Here is an 18580-nt window from a genome sequence, read left to right on the forward strand (position 1 = left end):
TTTTGCAGAGAGTTGGGGCAGAGCCGTACAGAGGGGCGCATCCCTTCATCCCTGAGGGTCAGTTAATGGGGGCGTGGATGGTCCGGGGATCGCCCAGAGGAATTGCAGTGGCCCCTATGCCGGAGCTGAGGGAGGAAGGGTTGGCCTCTCTTGCTCCACCCTGATTGGCTGGGGCCATGCAAGGTGGGCCCCGGATAACATTTCCACCTTTCTGCAGGACGATCACACGTCTGAATGGGTTCACGCATAACTGGGTGCAATTAGACTCACTCAGGTAGAGAGCTTTTCGGTGTCGGGATAAGAAATCAGGTAGCATAGAATAGGATGTCAACATATCCACACTTACAGGTGATTTACATAATATTGGGTTTCCCACCTGAAATTGCTGAATTGTGTACACTCCACCCCATCTAATCATGTCTTATTTTGACTCACCTTCCCTCCTCTTTCTCTTCAGTTACCAGGCCCCCCACATGGTATCCACGGGTAAATATAATTAGCTAATGATGGCACCACTTTGCTCATAGGAAGCATAGGTGTGAAATAATACCATTTTTGTTGCTGTTTGTTCTTCTTGTTCTCTTCTGTCTGCCTCCTTCCTTTCGGTCCCCCCGTAACCCCTTTATGTTCGCTGCTTGCTGCTAATAAACAAAACATAATGGACAACCACAATGGAAAAATGTTAATCAAACTCCCATGTTATACATTAAAACTATTAAGACCATAAGGACGCTCAGCTTCCTATTATCTGTGTCGTAGCGCAACGGGACAGGTAATTAGAAAAAAACAGAAAAACAAAAAACAGCATTTCTGCTCGATCCATTGTTGCCTGGATGATTTCACGCTTATCATCGCCTGAGTTTATTAAAGACCTCATTTGTGTTTCTTATTACAAACGATAGCTTCAACTAAATGCAGTATATACTGTACTGTATATGTATAGAACATTTAATGTCCTCCTGCCTGTTGTTGGCTTCGATAGGTTCCAGCACCCCCGCAACCCTCATGAGGATAGGCGGCTCTGAAGATGAATGAATGAACATTTAAGGTCAAACAAGTAGCCTACCATTGACAGTAACAGAAATGAAGTGCAGCAGACGCTGTCCATACGTGTGCATTGGTTAACATTTACCACAGACATACTGTACCATCAAACATGACCAACTAAAGATTCCTCATGCATGCTGTCTACATTTTCAGTTCACTTTTCATTTCTGTCTTGGTCGTTTTTCAATATTTTCATTTCGCATTGCCTCGAACTGAAATGGCTAAATGGTTGAGCTCATCACTACAGATAGCCGCTAAAGGTAGTGGCACAATTTATGTCAATAACCAGAACACATTGTGACCTAAACAGCAATGGTGACTTACATTGAAAGTTTTTAATATCATATTAAACTTTAAAAAAAAATACACTGAATGTTTTTTTCAAAGACCGTATATTATACATGCTATACTAAAATTAAAATACAGAATCTCAAGCCAACGTGTCGTTTTAGGCAATGCTCCCTTCAATAATTTCATATATATACACATATATATATATATATATATACAGTTGTGGTCAAAAGTTTACATACACTTGTGAAGAACATAATGTCATGGCTCTCTTGAGCTTCCAGTTATTTCTACAACTCTGATTTTTCTCCGATAGAGTGATTGGAACAGATACTTCTTTGTCACAAAAAACATTCATGAAGTTTTGTTCTTTTATGACTTTACTATGGGTTAACAGAAAAAGTGATCAAATCTCCTCGGTCAAAAATATACATACATGGATCTGATAAAGCGAATCATTGACTTGAACAAGTCAGGAAAGTCACTTGGAGCCATTTCAAAGCAGCTGCAGGTCCCAAGAGCAACAGTGCAAACAATTGTTTGTAAGTCTAAAGTGCATGGCACTGTTTTGTCACTGCCACAATCAGGAAGAAAACGCAAGCTATCACCTGCTGCTGAGAGAAAATTGGTCAGGAGGGTAAAGATTCAACCGAGAATCACCAAAAAGCAGATCTGCAAAGAATTAGAAGCTGCTGGAACAGACGTGTCAGTGTCCACAGACAAGCGTGTTTTGCATCTCTATGGACTGAGAGGCTGCCGTGCAAGAAGGAACCCCTTGCTCCAAAAGTGGCACCTTAAGGCTTGACTGAAGTTTGCTGCTGGTCACATGGACAAAGATAAGACCTTCTGGAGGAAAGTTCTGTGGTCAGACGAAACAAAAATCGAGCTGTCTGGCCACAATGCCCAGCAATATGTTTGGAGGAGAAAAGGTGAGGCCTTTAACCCCAAGTACACCATGCCTACCGTCAAGCACGGTGGTGGTAGTATTATGCTGTGGGGCTGTTTTGCTGCCAATGGAACTGGTGCTTTACAGAGAGTAAATGGGATAATGAAGAAGGAGGATTACCTTCAAATTCCTCAAGATAACCTAACGTCATCAGCCCGAAGATTGGGTCTTGGGCGCAGTTGCGTGTTCCAACAGGACAATGACCCCAAACACACATCAAAAGTGGTAATGGAATGGCTAAATCAGGCTAGAATTAAGGTTTTCGAATGGCCTTCCCAAAGTCCTGACTTAAACCCCATTGAGAACTTGTGGACAATGCTGAAGAAACAAGTCCATGTCAGAAAGCCATCAAATTTAATTGAACTGCACCAATTCTGTCAAGAGGAGTGGTCAAAGATTCAACCAGAAGCTTGCCAGAAGCTTGTGGATGGCTACCAAAAGCGCCTAATTGAAGTGAAAATGTCCAAGGGACATGTTACCAAATATTAGCGCTGCTGTATGTATATTTTTGACCCAGCAGATTTGATCACTTTTTTCTGTTCACCCATAATAAAGTCATAAAAGAACCAAACTTCATGAATGTTTTTTTGTGACAAAGAAGTATCTGTTCCAATCACTCTATCAGAGAAAAATCTGAGTTGTAGAAATAACTGGAAACTCAAAAGAGCCATGACCTTATGTTCTTCACAAGTGTATGTAAACTTTTGACCACAACTGTATATCTGGAGTATAAATCGCACCCCCAGCCAAATTTTTAAAAAAGATAATAAAATAAAAAAATAAAAATAAAAAAAACTGATTTATAGTCCGAAAAATACCGGAATTAAAAGATGAGAACTATAAATTTTAAAATTACACACTGGATGGAGCAAATAAAGTAGGATTAAGTAGTATTATTAGTTGAAGAAAATCAAGAAATTACCCTAAAATAAAGAAAAACCACACAGACATGGGGAGAAATGCAACAATAAGGCTGGATTGAACCCTTAATCTCAGAACTGTGAGGCAGATGTGCCAACCACTCATCCACTTTTCCGCTAATGAAATACCATAATTAATTATAACAATTTAAAACATAAAATGTTTCACCTCTATTAATTTACCTTGATAATTGTCTTGTGCTATATTCTAAACAAGTTCCTCAAGTGTGAATATTACATAGTGTAAATGTGTGCCCAGTATTTCTCTGATAAAATGCTGAAAGAATGTTGGTGAAACCTAATAAATAAAAGAGGTGAAGAATGATCAGGAATGTGTGTGTAGATCTTTAGGCATATTATAAGTGTGTCCTGTCAGCCCATCACAGTATCTGAAGATGAAGTTGCGCAGAGGGATGCAGCTGCTGGTGAGTGTCCAATTTCTTGTGACCACAGTTAGACAAGCATACACTTTGTCTAACTCTTTGCTGTACTTCAGTGATGTTGAAAATGTGTCTTTTCCACTTTTGCACAAGTCAAATTTGCACATTGTTTGATGTATAAATATTGACAGCAGCATAGTTCCAAAATGCGGTACATGCTGTGCCACGACACGACTTAGGCATGTAACACTCTGCGTGTTGGGTCCCCATGTGGTCAAAGTGCACCATTACAAGTTAGAATCTTCCTGGATGTCTGGCATTATTCGGCGACTATGAATGACATTTATCAGTGGCGGTCTTGGCAATTATGGGGCCTAAGGCGAACATATCCAGGGGCCCTCTTCATGGGTCAGGGGTTAAAAAGGTGAGAAGGGTGTGGAGGAAATATGTTCCGGTACACTAGGGCTGTCCTAAACGACGAATTTTTTCCTGATTAGTCAGCCGACTAGTTTTACGATTAGTCGACTAATCTAATAATATATATATATATTTTTTTTTTTTAACTAATTTAGCAATGAAATTTTTGTTTTTAGCAATGAAATTTTTGTTGACGCTTATTAATTCACAAAACCATTTTGGAACACTTAAATTCTTTATCAAGTACAAATAATTATGTAAATAACAATAATTAATCACAAATAAACAATGAGGTTAAATGCTGATAGCATTTAGTAGTGCAAAAGAATGGAAAGTAAACAGATTCAGAACACTGACTTTGCCTTTCCAACATTATTCAAACCAATTCTTAAAAAAAATTCTAGCATTATTATTATAGTCTACTACTATATATAATAGTCAGGGGTGCACATAATTTTTTTGCCCAGGTTCTCAGAGGAGGACCTGGAGATGTGACTTGGTCCTCATTGAGCTTGAGAGCCAACCCGCCTGATGCGATAAATTTATGACAAGCTTTACTTAGAGCCAATTAACTTTAATTAATTATATTAACAATTAATGCTTGATTAACATCAACTGGCACAACAAAATTGCCATTACTTTGAAATGTAAAGAAATAAAAAGCACCAATTCAAAATAAAGGGCATTATGCGGCTCCCACATTAACTCCAAGCCTTTTTAAAAGTGGGATGTCCTCCTCATAAGACCTTATTGAACGTGCATGTTTAGCTTTGTAAAATGCGAGCAAAAACACGTTTGTCAGTGCATGTCGCTGTTCATTACCTTTATTCCGCCACTTGTCCATAGGGCGAGCGGGGTCCTGTTTGACATCGATAGTTTGCTTAATTGCCACATGCTCTCTGTTTTTTTCGTGCTTTTCAAAGTTTGGATGGCTGAAATTCTTTGACCCTACATAAAATGCGCTGCTCTTATCGGCGACATTGGGATTCTCACAGCACATTTTGTACCGCATTTCCGTGCGAGCATCATTTGCTTCTAGCCATGGTACCGCCTACTTTTCAGCAAAAGTCCTTTTTTTCGGTAGCTCCGGTGACGTCTCTGTTGTCTGTCTGTCTTTTGACGGGGGTGGGGGAACACGGAAGTAATTACTCAGTGTGGCCTGCCTCTTTGACATTTTGAGAAGTTATTTTCTCGTGTCCGCCGCAAATACGGTGGTCAGCCATCGGTACGCAAAAGCGTATGGAAGTCGTTGAGGGCCAGCGCGTTTGTCTACGTCCGGTATGCATGCGCGCATGCGGACCACTTATGTGCACCCCTGATAATAGTAGTATAATAATTATAATAATTATTCATTGCCAAATATATTTGTCATAAAGAGTATCATTTGAAAGCTATTCTTAGTGTAGAATCTGTATTCTGTAGTATTTACTCTACATATTATAATATTAATTCTGAAGGATGTGGGAATAACTCTAGAAATCATTATTTATATGACGAACATAACGTGCTTTTATTTTTAAATGTTCACCGGAGGTACGTTCGCTTAACCGCTAACCGAAAGCTTTACACTCCGTGAAAAAACATTCTTCGTCATTGCTTGCAGTGTCACTAATAGATTATTTTTTTTTTCGTTAGCAAAAGCTGTTGACCAGCTGTTGTGTGTTATTGTATGACTGATTGGAACTGTACTACATTGTTTCGCCACAGGGTGTGCTGTCGTGTATTTTATGTTCGGTGTGAAGAAGAAGAAAGTTAAAAGAGGCATTAGCGGCTTGTTCTCAACTTCTCCCTCACTGCACTTTGTCTCTCATGGAGATTACATTCGCTCATGTGTTCGAAATAAACGATAGCCGATGTGCAAAGTAGCAAGTGAGCTATAAAAATAGCGAGCTAAGTGGGGTGAACAACGCGGGAGAGCCAAGTGAAGCTAACGAACAGCTAAGAGATGCTAAACGGAGCTAAGTGAAGCTAAATGAAGCTAAGCGACTGATTCAGATTCAGAATATTTATTGTCATTGTTACAAAAAGCACAACTAAACTTTGTTTGGAGCATCCATACAGCTAAGTTGGTAAAGTGCGAAACCCATATAATAAATACCCTTAAGTACCAAGTGTAAACATTGACACAGTACTAGACATAAGTATAAAAAAGATTCAACAGCAGCATAAAGTCATGTCAGTGGTAAAGTGCAGAGCATAAATATACCTGACCAGAACAGTTATAAATCAGTGCAAAAGCAGATGAGTTAATCAGGTATAATCAAGTATGCTGGTTGTCAACCAATAGGCAAGGGTAAGGGAGGAGGAAGTAGTGGGTACTGACATACTGCAACAATGCAAACCAGTTCAGAGTTATTGTTGTTGGTGGATGTGGATTATTGTCCGCAAGGGGGGGGGGGGCAGAGAGGGGAGAGGGGCAATAGCTCTGCTTTGACTGATACTCAGTCCGTCGTCCTGGAACAGTCCATTGTAGTGCGTGTGTGTGGGGGAGAGATCATATAAATGCAGCATTCAAATGGCTTTCTTTTCTGTTTTGTTAGTTGTTTGTTTGGTATGCTGACATAATTATACAGCACATGATGAATATTTGGGGGTGCTGCTGGCTCCGGTGGCCCAAGCCCTTGCTCGTTGGGGCAAGGGCAGCTGGTTGGGGGGCCCCCTACTGATTGGTGGCCTAAGGCGATCGCCTACTTCGCCTGAATAGTGACTCCGCCTATGCATTTACTAGTATAGTCATCACTTGGTGGAGAGTTCATCCTGGGCAGAGGAAGAAAGAGTATATTGTATATAAAATATATATTTTTTACCGAATGTTCGTTCATTTAAAGGATTGTTGAAATAACACAACGTCAGAGCATGGGTAATGACCGCCGAGCAAAATGGTATAATACTTTGCCTGTCAGTCTACATGATCTTGGTTTGAGTACCGGTCAGGTAGGTAGCATACAGTATATATTGAGAAATCCAGAAGAGTGGCAACGCACCTATGGTAACGAATGAAGAAAACAGACCTTTTTTTTTTTTTGCCAAGGCACATACGTATTTGCCATTGTGACAAATAAATTTACCTAATGCATACTGGAATCAGTGACGTGCGGTCAGGGGAGGCAGGTGAGGCAGAGCCTCACCTGTCATCATGACAAAAAAATAATTATAGCATCAAATTTATATTAATATTCGTCCATTGCTCTTTATTTATGACTCATTTCAAACATTTTTTATAGTCAAAATCGCTGAATTTGCCTATTTCCTGTTCAAATAAAGAAATGAAACGAGAGGTGCGGCAGCAACGAGTAAAGCCTCACCTCTGATTGCGCAATCCTTAACAAACTGGGTTGATACATGGAATTGGAGCGTGCTGGTTGCCGTACATCTGCATGTCGCCATTATAATGTTTCCAGATACGTTTATTTGACCTGATTTTCCTCAGTCTGGCTAATGTCTTTAACCCTTAAAGTTTAATGTTTGTTAGCGACATATTTAGTTTTGCTGATGGGAAATAAAACCGCAGTGAAAAGACACAGGCTGCGGCAGATAGTACTCTGCCGCACTGCAAGGGGGCGTACGTGAAACTGGACTTTCCGTTAAAAGTGGACGCGGTTAACTCAACGCCGGTGTTGTCCGGAGCTAAAAGGTTTGCTTCAAACTACGGGACAGAGGATAACTCGCGCTTTTCAAACGGACTGGTACACCCGAAAAGACTGGCTATGTGGCTGTCCTTCGAAAAATCGCCTTTGCTGCTTTCCCTGCCTTTTCTTCTCAACTTGTGCCAATGTCTGGACTAACACGAGATATTGTGACATTAAAAAACTACCACGAAGCCTCAGCAAACATGAGAGCTCGACCACTCACATTCAAAGCCTGTTTGCTTTAAAAACTTTTGGAAGCTCAAGGATCGATTTGGCTTTGACGAACAGCGGAAGCTCAACGGTAGCATCCTCAAAAGCTAAGGTAAAGAAAAGAGTTTGAAAGACCTCATTAATGCAACCTGCATCCTAGCTAAACAGGAGTTAACATTTCGTGGTAACGATGAGCTTGTAGCTCTTCTAAAAGTGGCATATATGTAGAACGATTACATGGTTTTGCTGAGAAAGATGAAAGGTAGCTAGACATTTGGACACATCCACTGTGTTTTCTGGCTTGTCAAATAGAACACAGAACGATCTAATTGAAGCAATCCTCTCCATTGAGGCGGAGAGATTTTTTTTTTTTAAAGTAAAGGAAAATAAGGAGGACTTTTACTAAAAGGGCGTAGGTTTGCATAGGGACGGTAGGGACATAACACTACCAACTTTTCAGCATGCTAAAATTGTCCCCACCAACTTTTAAGCAACCTTACCTTTTTTGCATGATATAATGTTCAGTTATATAGAGAATTTAGATCTTTCAATAGTTCCATATGTTGTAAGGATAGAATTGACCCTACCATTATTAAGTGAATTATTTTCACTATGTTTATGTTTGCTAATAAAAACCAGACATTTATTCAGGAAGTTTTCAAAATGTTTCTTTAGTATTTTTTGAAAACAAAGGTTTGAATTGAACAGTGTGTCATCTAAACCAATGCACGTAAAAGTTATTATCAGTAGATAAGGATTTATTTTGCATTGATCATTTTGCCAATTAATTAATTAGGTTCATATACATTAGAAATGTGGCCCTTTGCCCCCTTCATCCAATCTGTTTGGTCTAATTAATGTCCCGTCCCCAGCAAAAAGTGTACCTACATGCAGGTTATGCTGTTATATCGTCCCTACGAATGTTGAGACAAAACCTATGCCCTTCCAAAGTAACGCCGGTTTTTGTGGTGAAGGACAGGCGCAAGACCACAAACAGTTTTCATTTCAATCTTATTAAAAAAAAAAAAAAAAGAGCTTGGACCAAGAAAAATACAATAGAATATTTAAAAACTAAATTTTGGCCTTAAATAAAATATTATTTTTCTTTTCACACTTTTTGTTTAGCAATCTGTAAAAAATTGATTAAAGTTTCAGAATTAAAAGTTTTAAAAACAACTGAATATTTCACTAAAGGTCAGAATTGAATTCTGTGGTTTTGTACACCACTCTTTACTCTCATTTATGTTGCACTAATTATAGAATGGTGACGGCCAACACATTGAGGGTGTAGAGCAAATGCATGTTATTTTCTTACTTTTACGTATCGATAATATGTACCGTGTGTGCCTGTTTTGTGAAGAATGCTGATGAGATATGAAATAACCAGTAGCCAATTGAATAAGCTACCCTTTTTGGTTTATATATTTGGAAATCTGACACTAAAGGAGTCAGTGCCTCACCAACCATGAACCTCACCGCACGTCACTGCTGAATATCTTCTTCTGTCTACAGTAAATATTTAAAGAAGGCAATTGAGTCCTGTCTAGCACATTTGTAAAAATTGCCTCAAGTTATTTGACGTTGCTCAGAACACATAATTTACTTTTTTTTTTTTTTTTTTTAAACTTAAGTTTTGCTCTAATTTGATCGAATCCAAAACAATACTGCAGTGTAGCAGTGTCTTTTCTTCAGTGTTTGTAAAAGGGCTATTATCAATATAAAGTGCCTTTTGGTTTCCTCATTAGAAACACTCAGTTATCATGAAAATATATACAAATAATAAAACTCTGATGTCTTATTATACGAGAACAAACATTTTCTCACATATCTGGACAACAATATGACTCTTAAAATGTGTTTCCTTTATTATATATATCTATTCTTTCTGTTTGATGTATTTTGTTTCGGCATGTCCCACTTCGGTGTAATAATTTATGGTTAAATTATGATTTGGTATTTTGGTAGAGTGGAATAAAACCAGCCTTTTCACCTGGTAGATTCAATCTAAAGGGGGAAGGGACCTCTGGTATAATGTACAGTGGGGAGAACAAGTATTTGATACACTGCCAATGGGAAAACCCATTGGCAGTGTATCAAATACTTGTTCTCCCCAATGGGAAAACCCATTGGCAGTGTATCAAATACCTGTTCGCCCCACTGTATATATAAATATATTTTTTAATGTAATTTATTTTTGATCCATTCAAGGATCTTTCACAATTCGTCCACTATGTTGTGCTATAGGTCCACCCTGTCAGGTTGCTGTCCACTCTGTTATTTCATATTCGAAGAAAATAAACAATGTATTTTCACAAGTTAGCAAACTGTGCCGTTTCTGCATGAACAAGTAAGGGCCTTATAGTATTGGAAACTTTGACCACATATCTTTGTTGTCAGATTTTATGGAGAAACAAAGTAGAATTTTTGCCGATTTTAAAGCGAATCAAATCATTTGTCCAAATTTAATTGCAATTGCATTCCAATTAAACAAAATATAGCGTCAAAAAGGGACAAAAAAAACTTTATGAAAATATACATTTTAAAATGCTGTAAATGTAAATGCAAAAATGTATTTATTCTGCTTTGAATTTGTCTGTGACAGAGTTGACATAATTCGTTTACGTGTACTTTGTCTGCTAGTAGTTATTATTTAAAAAGTGTGGGAGCTTGACCAACATGCATTCCTAACAGTATAACAGCTACTTAATGTTATAAATGTGAAGTTGAATGAAAAATCTCAGCTTTTTTGGGGGAAAGTTGGGTGTTCTCAAGGGCACCGTATTTTGATAATGACTCACAAACATAAAAAAAAAATATCAAAATAAATAAATTCAACAACAAATTTTAAAAAAAAAATCATACTTATTTATGGCGCCGGGCCAAGGGCATTAATCCAACTTTTCATTTTAGATTGCCAAAATGTGATCACTGAGCAAAACTACTTTTTAGTATTGTTTACTTGCACTACCCCGTTTGAACTGTAGAAGGCAGCAGCTTACATTGTAACCATAATTTGCCTTCAAACGCTTTCTGAGAAGAAGACGACGCTCCTGACTAGAAGTTGAAAGTCTATTTCAAAACCTAAATCTGACGTTATCAAAATGGTAAGGCGTCTTAATATCAAATGTCATGCAATGTTAAAAGCAAAAATAATTAGCTGGCTAGTATGCACTTAGAGAAGCTAACCGCGGTGTCAGCATAGCAACGATGAATTAAAAAAAAAAACTCTGGCTAACGAGTTAGCTGTGAAGTCATAATATTGTGTAAAACGTGTTGTTAAGGCAATCTTGCTCTGAAGAGTAAATGCTGGAAGGTTTTACATAAAGCAACACACCGCCTCATTTGAGCTGTCCAAACTATTAACCGAAACAATGTCGCGTGGACCAGAGCAAGTGATTTGTTATAGTACTAACACAAATGCCGCTGCTTCATGTTTGTAAACATGCACGCATAATCAACAAAAAATTTTCGTTTACAGCTTCCTTTGTCTCTGCTGAAGACTGCCCAGAACCATCCAATGGTAAGACTGCATTATTAGGAGAGCAGTGGAACACATCTTGCTCATTGCTTTTTTTGTGTAATTTTAAATCAGATAATTTCCACGCAGCAGCACGTGGTTTTTCATTGTCCCCACACCCCACTGCCATTTATTTTGTTTTTAAATAAACAGTTGGTGGAGCTGAAGAATGGCGAGACATACAACGGCCACCTGGTTAGCTGTGACAACTGGATGAACATAAACTTGAGAGAAGTCATTTGCACATCCCGGGTATAGTTACACCATTCTTTTGCTTGTCTTCTAACAACTCTTTATTTTTATCTAAACATTACAAGTATAATATTAAGTATTACTTTTAAAAATATTGAGTCTTTTATAGTACTGTAGTGGCAGCAATGGCTTTGAAAGCAATTGGAGCTGCAGCACAGATAACACCGAATATGACAATTTGTCACAGGATGGTGACAAGTTCTGGCGGATGCCAGAGTGCTACATCCGAGGAAGCACCATCAAGTATCTGCGTATCCCGGACGAAATCATAGACATGGTGAAGGAGGAGGTGGTGTCGAAGGGTCGTGGAAGGGGAGCCCAACAGAATAAACAGCAGGGCAAAGGAAGAGGAGGAGCAGGCAGAGGTGAGCTTGAATCGGCCTGTTTTTTCATGAGAGAGGAGACACATGGCTGCTTTTTTAGTGAGCAGTCACAACTAGGGCTGCAGCTATCGAATATTTTAGTAATCGAGTAATCGACTGAAAATTCTATCGATTAATCGAGTAATCGGATAAAACATTTTTTTTTTTAAGATAAAGAGCAATTATAAATATACATGAGAAAAAAAGACATTTAATCCAATATTGAACCATGTTCAGTCAATCAATGTCTTTATTTTCGATGTACATTGTTGAAAACAGCCAACAATTGCATCTAAGATGTGACTAAAAAAAAAACTCACTTTCATTAAAAAAACTTCTAGATCTTATTAAAAAAAACATATTTCTTACCTAAAAATGTAATTACGCTTGATAACACACATCACTTGAAAGCTACGTGTTTTCCCCACGTGTTTCAATTTAATTTCCATTTGTGTCAAGCTATTTTTAAGTTTTAGTTAAGTTTTAAGTTAGTCTAAACTGTAAGTACTGGTAGGATTTTGAGTTTTTGCAGTCTTCAAAATAAATGTATGATACCTGTTGTATTGGAGCACATTTATTCAGTAATGACTACTGAGCTAAAACGGACAGTTAGTTGTTTTAAGTTTACACCCTCATGACTCTACAGCGCTGTGTTTTTACAGATTAAATAAAGCCTGTATGTAAGACACGTTAGCCACGCATCGACAGTGGTCATAATCAATAGAAACCTAGCCCTCCGAAGGGCTAACGTTACGTGAGCGAAACAGTAACGTTATATTTATTAGCGATGAGAAGTCTACTGCTTAAAGATGGCGGCTGTTTACTAACGCTGCCCAGACGCGGCCGAGTCTGTCATTTTGCATCTAGTCTTAAATGAATGCGATATCTATGAGACGCATCGGACACTACCTGCTACGCGTAGTTTTTAGCAACGTGGGCGTAGTTTGTAGCGGCTGTCGGCAGCGGCAAGTTTTTTTTTTTTTTTTTTTTTAATTGCTTCTTCCTCTACGCACGTGACGTCAGCGCGTTGTCCCACATTAAAAGTAGTCCGGGCAAAACGTGATGCTTAGAGCTGGCAAAATTAAACGATTCCTCGAGGTGAATAAAATTACTCGGATCAGTTTTTAAACTCGAGTTACTCGAGTTGCTCGAGCATTCGTTTCAGCTCTAATCACAACTGAATAGAATTGTCAGTAACACGTTCCAGCCTTTCACCCCCAAAAATCCTCAGCAAAATTTTCCCATGTATTTTATTGAGGTATAAAGTAACACTGCATAGCTTTGCATTTATAAAAACAAAGTAACAATATAGTTCCAGGAAAAGACAATAGACAAGAGCTCTTATAAATGACTATGTGAAATATCAATGGTTCCTCAAAGAGTCTTTGCGAATCTCAAATTTCTTAGAACTACAATAACAGAAAAAGTAATGTTTGAACAAAAAAATGGCACGGCCTGCCAGCGCAGTCATTGTGAGACAAATGTGACGTCAGTCGCGCCACACGCCTCCAGAGCATAACAGGCCGATACACTCGAGACAGGTAAAAAGTTCATATGAAAATAGGCACTAAGACTGTGCCCTATCATGTCGTCACTGATACTACTATGTTATTTTCATGGTGATATGAATTTTAAAATATTACAGTACAGTGGTACCTCTGCATATAAAGTAAATTCGTTCCAGGACCTTTTTTGTAAGTAGAAATGGTCGTATGTAGAGCAGGATTTTTTTTCCCCATAAGAATACATTATAATTCCATTAATTCGTTTTGCAGCCTGACAACCTACACTAAATCCTTAATAAATGCTGCTGTTTCTATTGCAAATAGCAATTACACAGAGCAAAACAAATAAATTATTAATTAAAATCGGAATAATGTTAATATAATAGTAGTGATAATAATAATAATAATACCTGTAATAACGTAACGAATCGGGTTCTAATGTGGCGGATGTGTTTTGCGTGCTGTACCTTATCACACAGCGTGGCTGACTTGACAGTGAGGGAGGACTTTTTACTTCCACTTTGTTCAGCTGCGGCAGACAGTAGGCATGTTGTGTTGCACAAGTTCTGAAATAAATGATTAAAAACCTGACAATGTTACCACAATAATAATTGTCTTCTTAACTTATAAAGACAAGCGAACGGAGGTCGGAGGTGGACCGTCGAGATCTTGGACAGTCTACTACCGTATTGTCAAGCTAGTTCACGGACGTGCACACCACGCTTATATGTTTTTATCATTTCCATCTTCATTTCAATGGTAAGCCTCACCTTTTTTCCACCACCTCTACTAACGTCTTTCAGGAAAATAAAGAAACTGCGGCGTTGTCATAAATCGTTGTATTTCGAGCATATCGTCGGATGTAAAAACAAATGGCGTATCAAATTTTATGTCGGATGTCGAAGCAATCGTATGTCGACGTACCACTGTAGTTAGGTTACATTGATGTCGGACGTTGCAGAAAACGTCACTACACACGTATTATAACACAAGTGCAAAGAGAAAGAGTAGCACAACAACACCGACTTTGACCGCAAGTATTTCATAGCGATGCTCCAAAAATATTCGGCTGTGCACTTAATGACTTTTTTATGGGAACCGGAGTATCAGCTCAGACTTGCTGGCCAATGACGTTTATTGCTATCATGGGGCTTTTTCTCATATGACCGCATTGGCTTGCCTGGCATGGCCAGACTGTTCTCCCTGTATTTTTCAAACACTGTGAGAAAAGTCTGGGACCCACCTCCTTAACGGCCTCTCGAGCCAGTACGAAATCATCCATCCAATCAGATTTGTTTACTTGCGTGACGTGTTCTTAACGAACAACGTCACTCTTCCGCGTCGGAAGTCGTCTCCACAACAACACAAATGGCAAACAGGAGAGCCGAGAATATGTTCCAATCCACGGTAAAATCAGTTTTAAATTACGAAAAACACATCGACACAAGTCGTTGACAACAGTCTGCGTAGCGCTACTTCTCCCTTCTCCGCTCGCGCCGCGCGAGAGTTGTCGCTTTACCAACGTCACGTCTGCCCGTCGCTGATTCGTCCACTCCGCTGTCTGTTTGCTGTGGCTTTCTCCGCCCTGGAAATTTGAACCGCTCATTGGTCGCCAGACTCTATAGACCCCACTCACATGACGTCACAACCACGCCTCCGCGCCATATTGTCCGTCAGCTCGTCGTGTTTATGCATTACCGCTACGTAAATTCCTCCTATTATGGCGTGTTTTTCTGCTCGTTAACATTAATAATCAAAATGGTGAAGGCGTGTGTGGCGGTTGGTTGCAGTAACAGAGAAGATAGACGGAGAGACATGAAGTTCTACCGTATTCTGAGAGACCCGGAGAGGAGAGCGAGATAGACTGTTGCAATTCGACGAGAAAACTGGGCACCAAACGATCACCATAGATTATGTAGTAGTCATTTTATATCTGGTAAGATGCATTTAATATATATTTTGAGGGTTTTGGGCTGACAACCACAATTACGATCATTGCGAGGCTAATCGCCGACAACATACAGTTTCAAATTCAACATGTTTATTTCTTCCGCCATCATTATTTTTTGAATAATATTTAGCTGGTACCAAGTGAAAGAAGCTGGCCTCGTCTCCGGATCATCAGTTGAACAGGGATGTCCAAACTTTTTGCAAAGGGGGCCAGATTTGGTGTGGTAAAAATGTGGGGGGCTACCTTGGCTGATTTACGTAGAACAATATATTTAAACAAATTTTAGCAAGCCCTTCTGTGTGTCACATTTGCTTTATTATTATTTTTTTAAATTCATAATTTCAACAATCTCACCTTTGTGGCGTTCTCTTTCGACACTCGGGCTCTTGCGAAATACTGCTGCTGTGAAATTAAACTAGCTTCAAGTTGCTATAATTTCTCGCTGCGTATCTTCCCTGTAATGTTGTACATGTCAGCGTGTCTTGTTTGGTAATATCGCGTCACATCGAACTCTTTGAAAACAGCGACTGTCTCTTTGCAAATGAGGCGGACACAGTTGTTGCGTATTTTATTGAAGAAATAGTCCAATATCCACCTATCCTTGAAGCGTCGGCCATCGCAGTCAACTTTTTTTTTTAATTGATTGTCGTCATTTTAGAAAATTGGAAGTAAAGGGTCACACGGGGTAATGTTGCTTAGAGTGCTGCTCTTAAAGTTTTTCAAAGTTTCGTGAGAATAGGCTGAGTTTCTGTGGACAAGATAGTTGTAGATATCAGGGTAGCAGATGTCAGGCAGAGACAGCGAAGACAGCGGGTCGAAAAATATCGATTTAGGCATCAAATATGGATCCGGCCAATGGATAGACTGAAGCTTTTCCACATAACGCCGTTTTATGCAACGCATCCAATGAGTTTACAGCGTCTGAAAGCACCGGGGCTTCCATGAATTGCACTATAAATTGCATGACAAATTGAAACTATTGAGAATACGGATAAACAATGATGGACAATATGGCGGCCGGATACAGCGACACGTCATTGTGTGACGTTGGTGAGTGGGGTCTATAGCTGGAACAGCGGTGAGTCTGGTCTACCAGGCTACGCGTTGGCCGCTTGACTCATACGCTCGGTGGCTCGACACGGTGGACGACGTATGCATGTGTTATTGAGCGTTTCACATCCGGTGTAATCTTAAGGTTGTTTTATGGTTGTTGTTTTTTTCCGCTAGGTGTGTTTGGCGGTCGAGGTAGAGGAATGAGCGGTCCCGGCCGAGGTCAGCAGCAGACAGATAAGAAACCTGGCAAACCACAGGGGATGAAGAACCAGCACTGACCTACTGTTTCATCAACAACACACAAACAACCATCACTTGACTAGTTAGAAGACATTTGAGGTCTTGGATTACATTTTTTGTTGTTTTGCCTCCACTGCTAAAATATTGTTTTAACTTTTTTTTTTTTTTTTTTTTTTTTTTTAATTTCAACTTTTAGCCATTCTCAGTATATCACTCCCACCTGGGAGAATGTTTATTAAAACTGTTGCGGCAACATGTTTAGTTTTTTCCAGCGCATGACAGTTTTTGTCTTGTAGTGCACTGGATAAGCTTTTTGGTTTCTGGTGGTTTTACGTTATCAGCTTGTCTCTTGGGAGTTTTGCAGCACAAAGCTGTAATTTAAGGCCGCATGAATATCTTTTTGTTTTACCCTGTGATTTGGCTCGAGTTTCTCTCCATTATGCTCATGAATTGTGTGTGACATCAGGTGGAGCAATCACCTGGCTGTCCCTGATCATCAACACTTTAGGCATGTAGGCAAAACAGATTTTTCACAGAAAATTTTGAAATGTTCAGTTAAGTCCATAATGTCATGATTGTTTTTTGTCATTACAAAATATGGTAATTTATGTAAGCAAAAACATGGAAATAAAGCTTTTGTTTAAAGTGATACATAATCTCTATTTGATCAACCCAGTTGTCATTAGATAGGCAAAAGTATTTGGACCAACAATGTCTGTTGCATCTATGGGAAATGTAATCCATGCTACTTATAGTATTGTATGAACGCTATATAACACGAAGTTATTGTGTTACTGCTTGTCATTCCTATACTGTGCACAAGATGTCACTAAGTTCCTCTTCCCCATCCATTTCGTTCACTGTGATATTTGCTAATTTCCCAGTGCGGACTTCATAATCGTTGCTGCCCCTTCGCTTTCCTTTTTCCTTGAAATGTCCATTATTTATTTTTATTATACTTTACAGCAAGACAAACAGCACTTTCCTTGTTACATAATCACATTAAATACGTATACTTAACACAGAGTCAACAAATCTATAGAAAAACGTGTATCTGTGGTACGTATCCTCCCACTTGTGTCTTTGCCAGCCAATCGCTAACTTCCTTTTTGTTGCCCATACCTGCGTCATGCATGTGTTGTCTTGGTAACCTCCAATGCACCCCCTCCCCAACACACACTTTATCTTCCAGCCTTCTTCCAGTAAGAGCAGGAAGGCAACTTGCGGGTGCTGATGTAGGCAGGCAGCACACGTCATCACCTCCCACAGGATAGAAGCCTATTTTTATCAATGGGCGCAAAATATACCAAGATGCAAAATATATTTCCGAATCCCTGCCTTGCTGCGCAATGTTTCTTTCATATTACAGCCGCTATTCATCCATGACGCATATCTTTTCTCCCTGAAGCTGAGGGTATAGTTATGTTACCTTAAGAAAACATTTTGATATTTAAATTGTAAATTCGTTGAGCCACAGTTCAAACGTGCAAAATATTCAAATCTTATACCATAAGATGAAAACCCTAAAACCTTTCCTGTTTTAGTTAAGCCCCACAGCATTTACACAAATAAACACCTTCCATTTCCTCCAGATTTCTATTGAAAACTGACATCACAGGCTCTGTCACGTGACCCACCCGCATTGTGACGCACATAAATATTTTCAAAACAACTCAGGCTCAGTCCTATTGGCAAGAAAAGATCATATATTTAGTAAATCAATCAATGATTAAATTGTAAATTTTGCTGTCCAAGGAAATACCCGTTTTTAGGATTGTAAATGCTGGAAAAAGTATTTTAACAAGTACAGTAAATGAGCTGGAATTTCGTTTTGAACATCATTTGGTTGTCTTTAGTGTT

General features: G+C 39.0%; 1 protein-coding gene across 1 annotated transcript; it reads left to right on the forward strand.

Annotated features, from left to right (window-relative positions):
* The first annotated feature begins 10862 nt into the window (after window positions 1-10862).
* On the forward strand, window positions 10863-17730 carry lsm4 (LSM4 homolog, U6 small nuclear RNA and mRNA degradation associated). Its single transcript, XM_057841644.1, has 5 exons — window positions 10863-10944; window positions 11319-11360; window positions 11511-11609; window positions 11797-11974; window positions 16655-17730. The coding sequence occupies exons 1-5, from the start codon at window positions 10942-10944 to the stop codon at window positions 16756-16758; spliced, it is 426 nt and encodes a 141-aa protein (XP_057697627.1). The 5' UTR covers window positions 10863-10941; the 3' UTR covers window positions 16759-17730.
* Window positions 17731-18580: the final 850 nt, after the last annotated feature.

The sequence above is a fragment of the Corythoichthys intestinalis genome, chromosome 7 (genome assembly GCF_030265065.1).
Source record: "Corythoichthys intestinalis isolate RoL2023-P3 chromosome 7, ASM3026506v1, whole genome shotgun sequence".
Classification (NCBI taxonomy): Eukaryota; Metazoa; Chordata; class Actinopteri; order Syngnathiformes; family Syngnathidae; genus Corythoichthys; species Corythoichthys intestinalis.

Excerpts from the sequence above, each read along its gene's own strand:
- lsm4 (XM_057841644.1), top strand. Across the intron at positions 11,361-11,510 it reads CTGCCCAGAACCATCCAATG|TTGGTGGAGCTGAAGAATGG; the intron begins GTAAGACTGCAT and ends TTAAATAAACAG. Across the intron at positions 11,610-11,796 it reads AAGTCATTTGCACATCCCGG|GATGGTGACAAGTTCTGGCG; the intron begins GTATAGTTACAC and ends AATTTGTCACAG.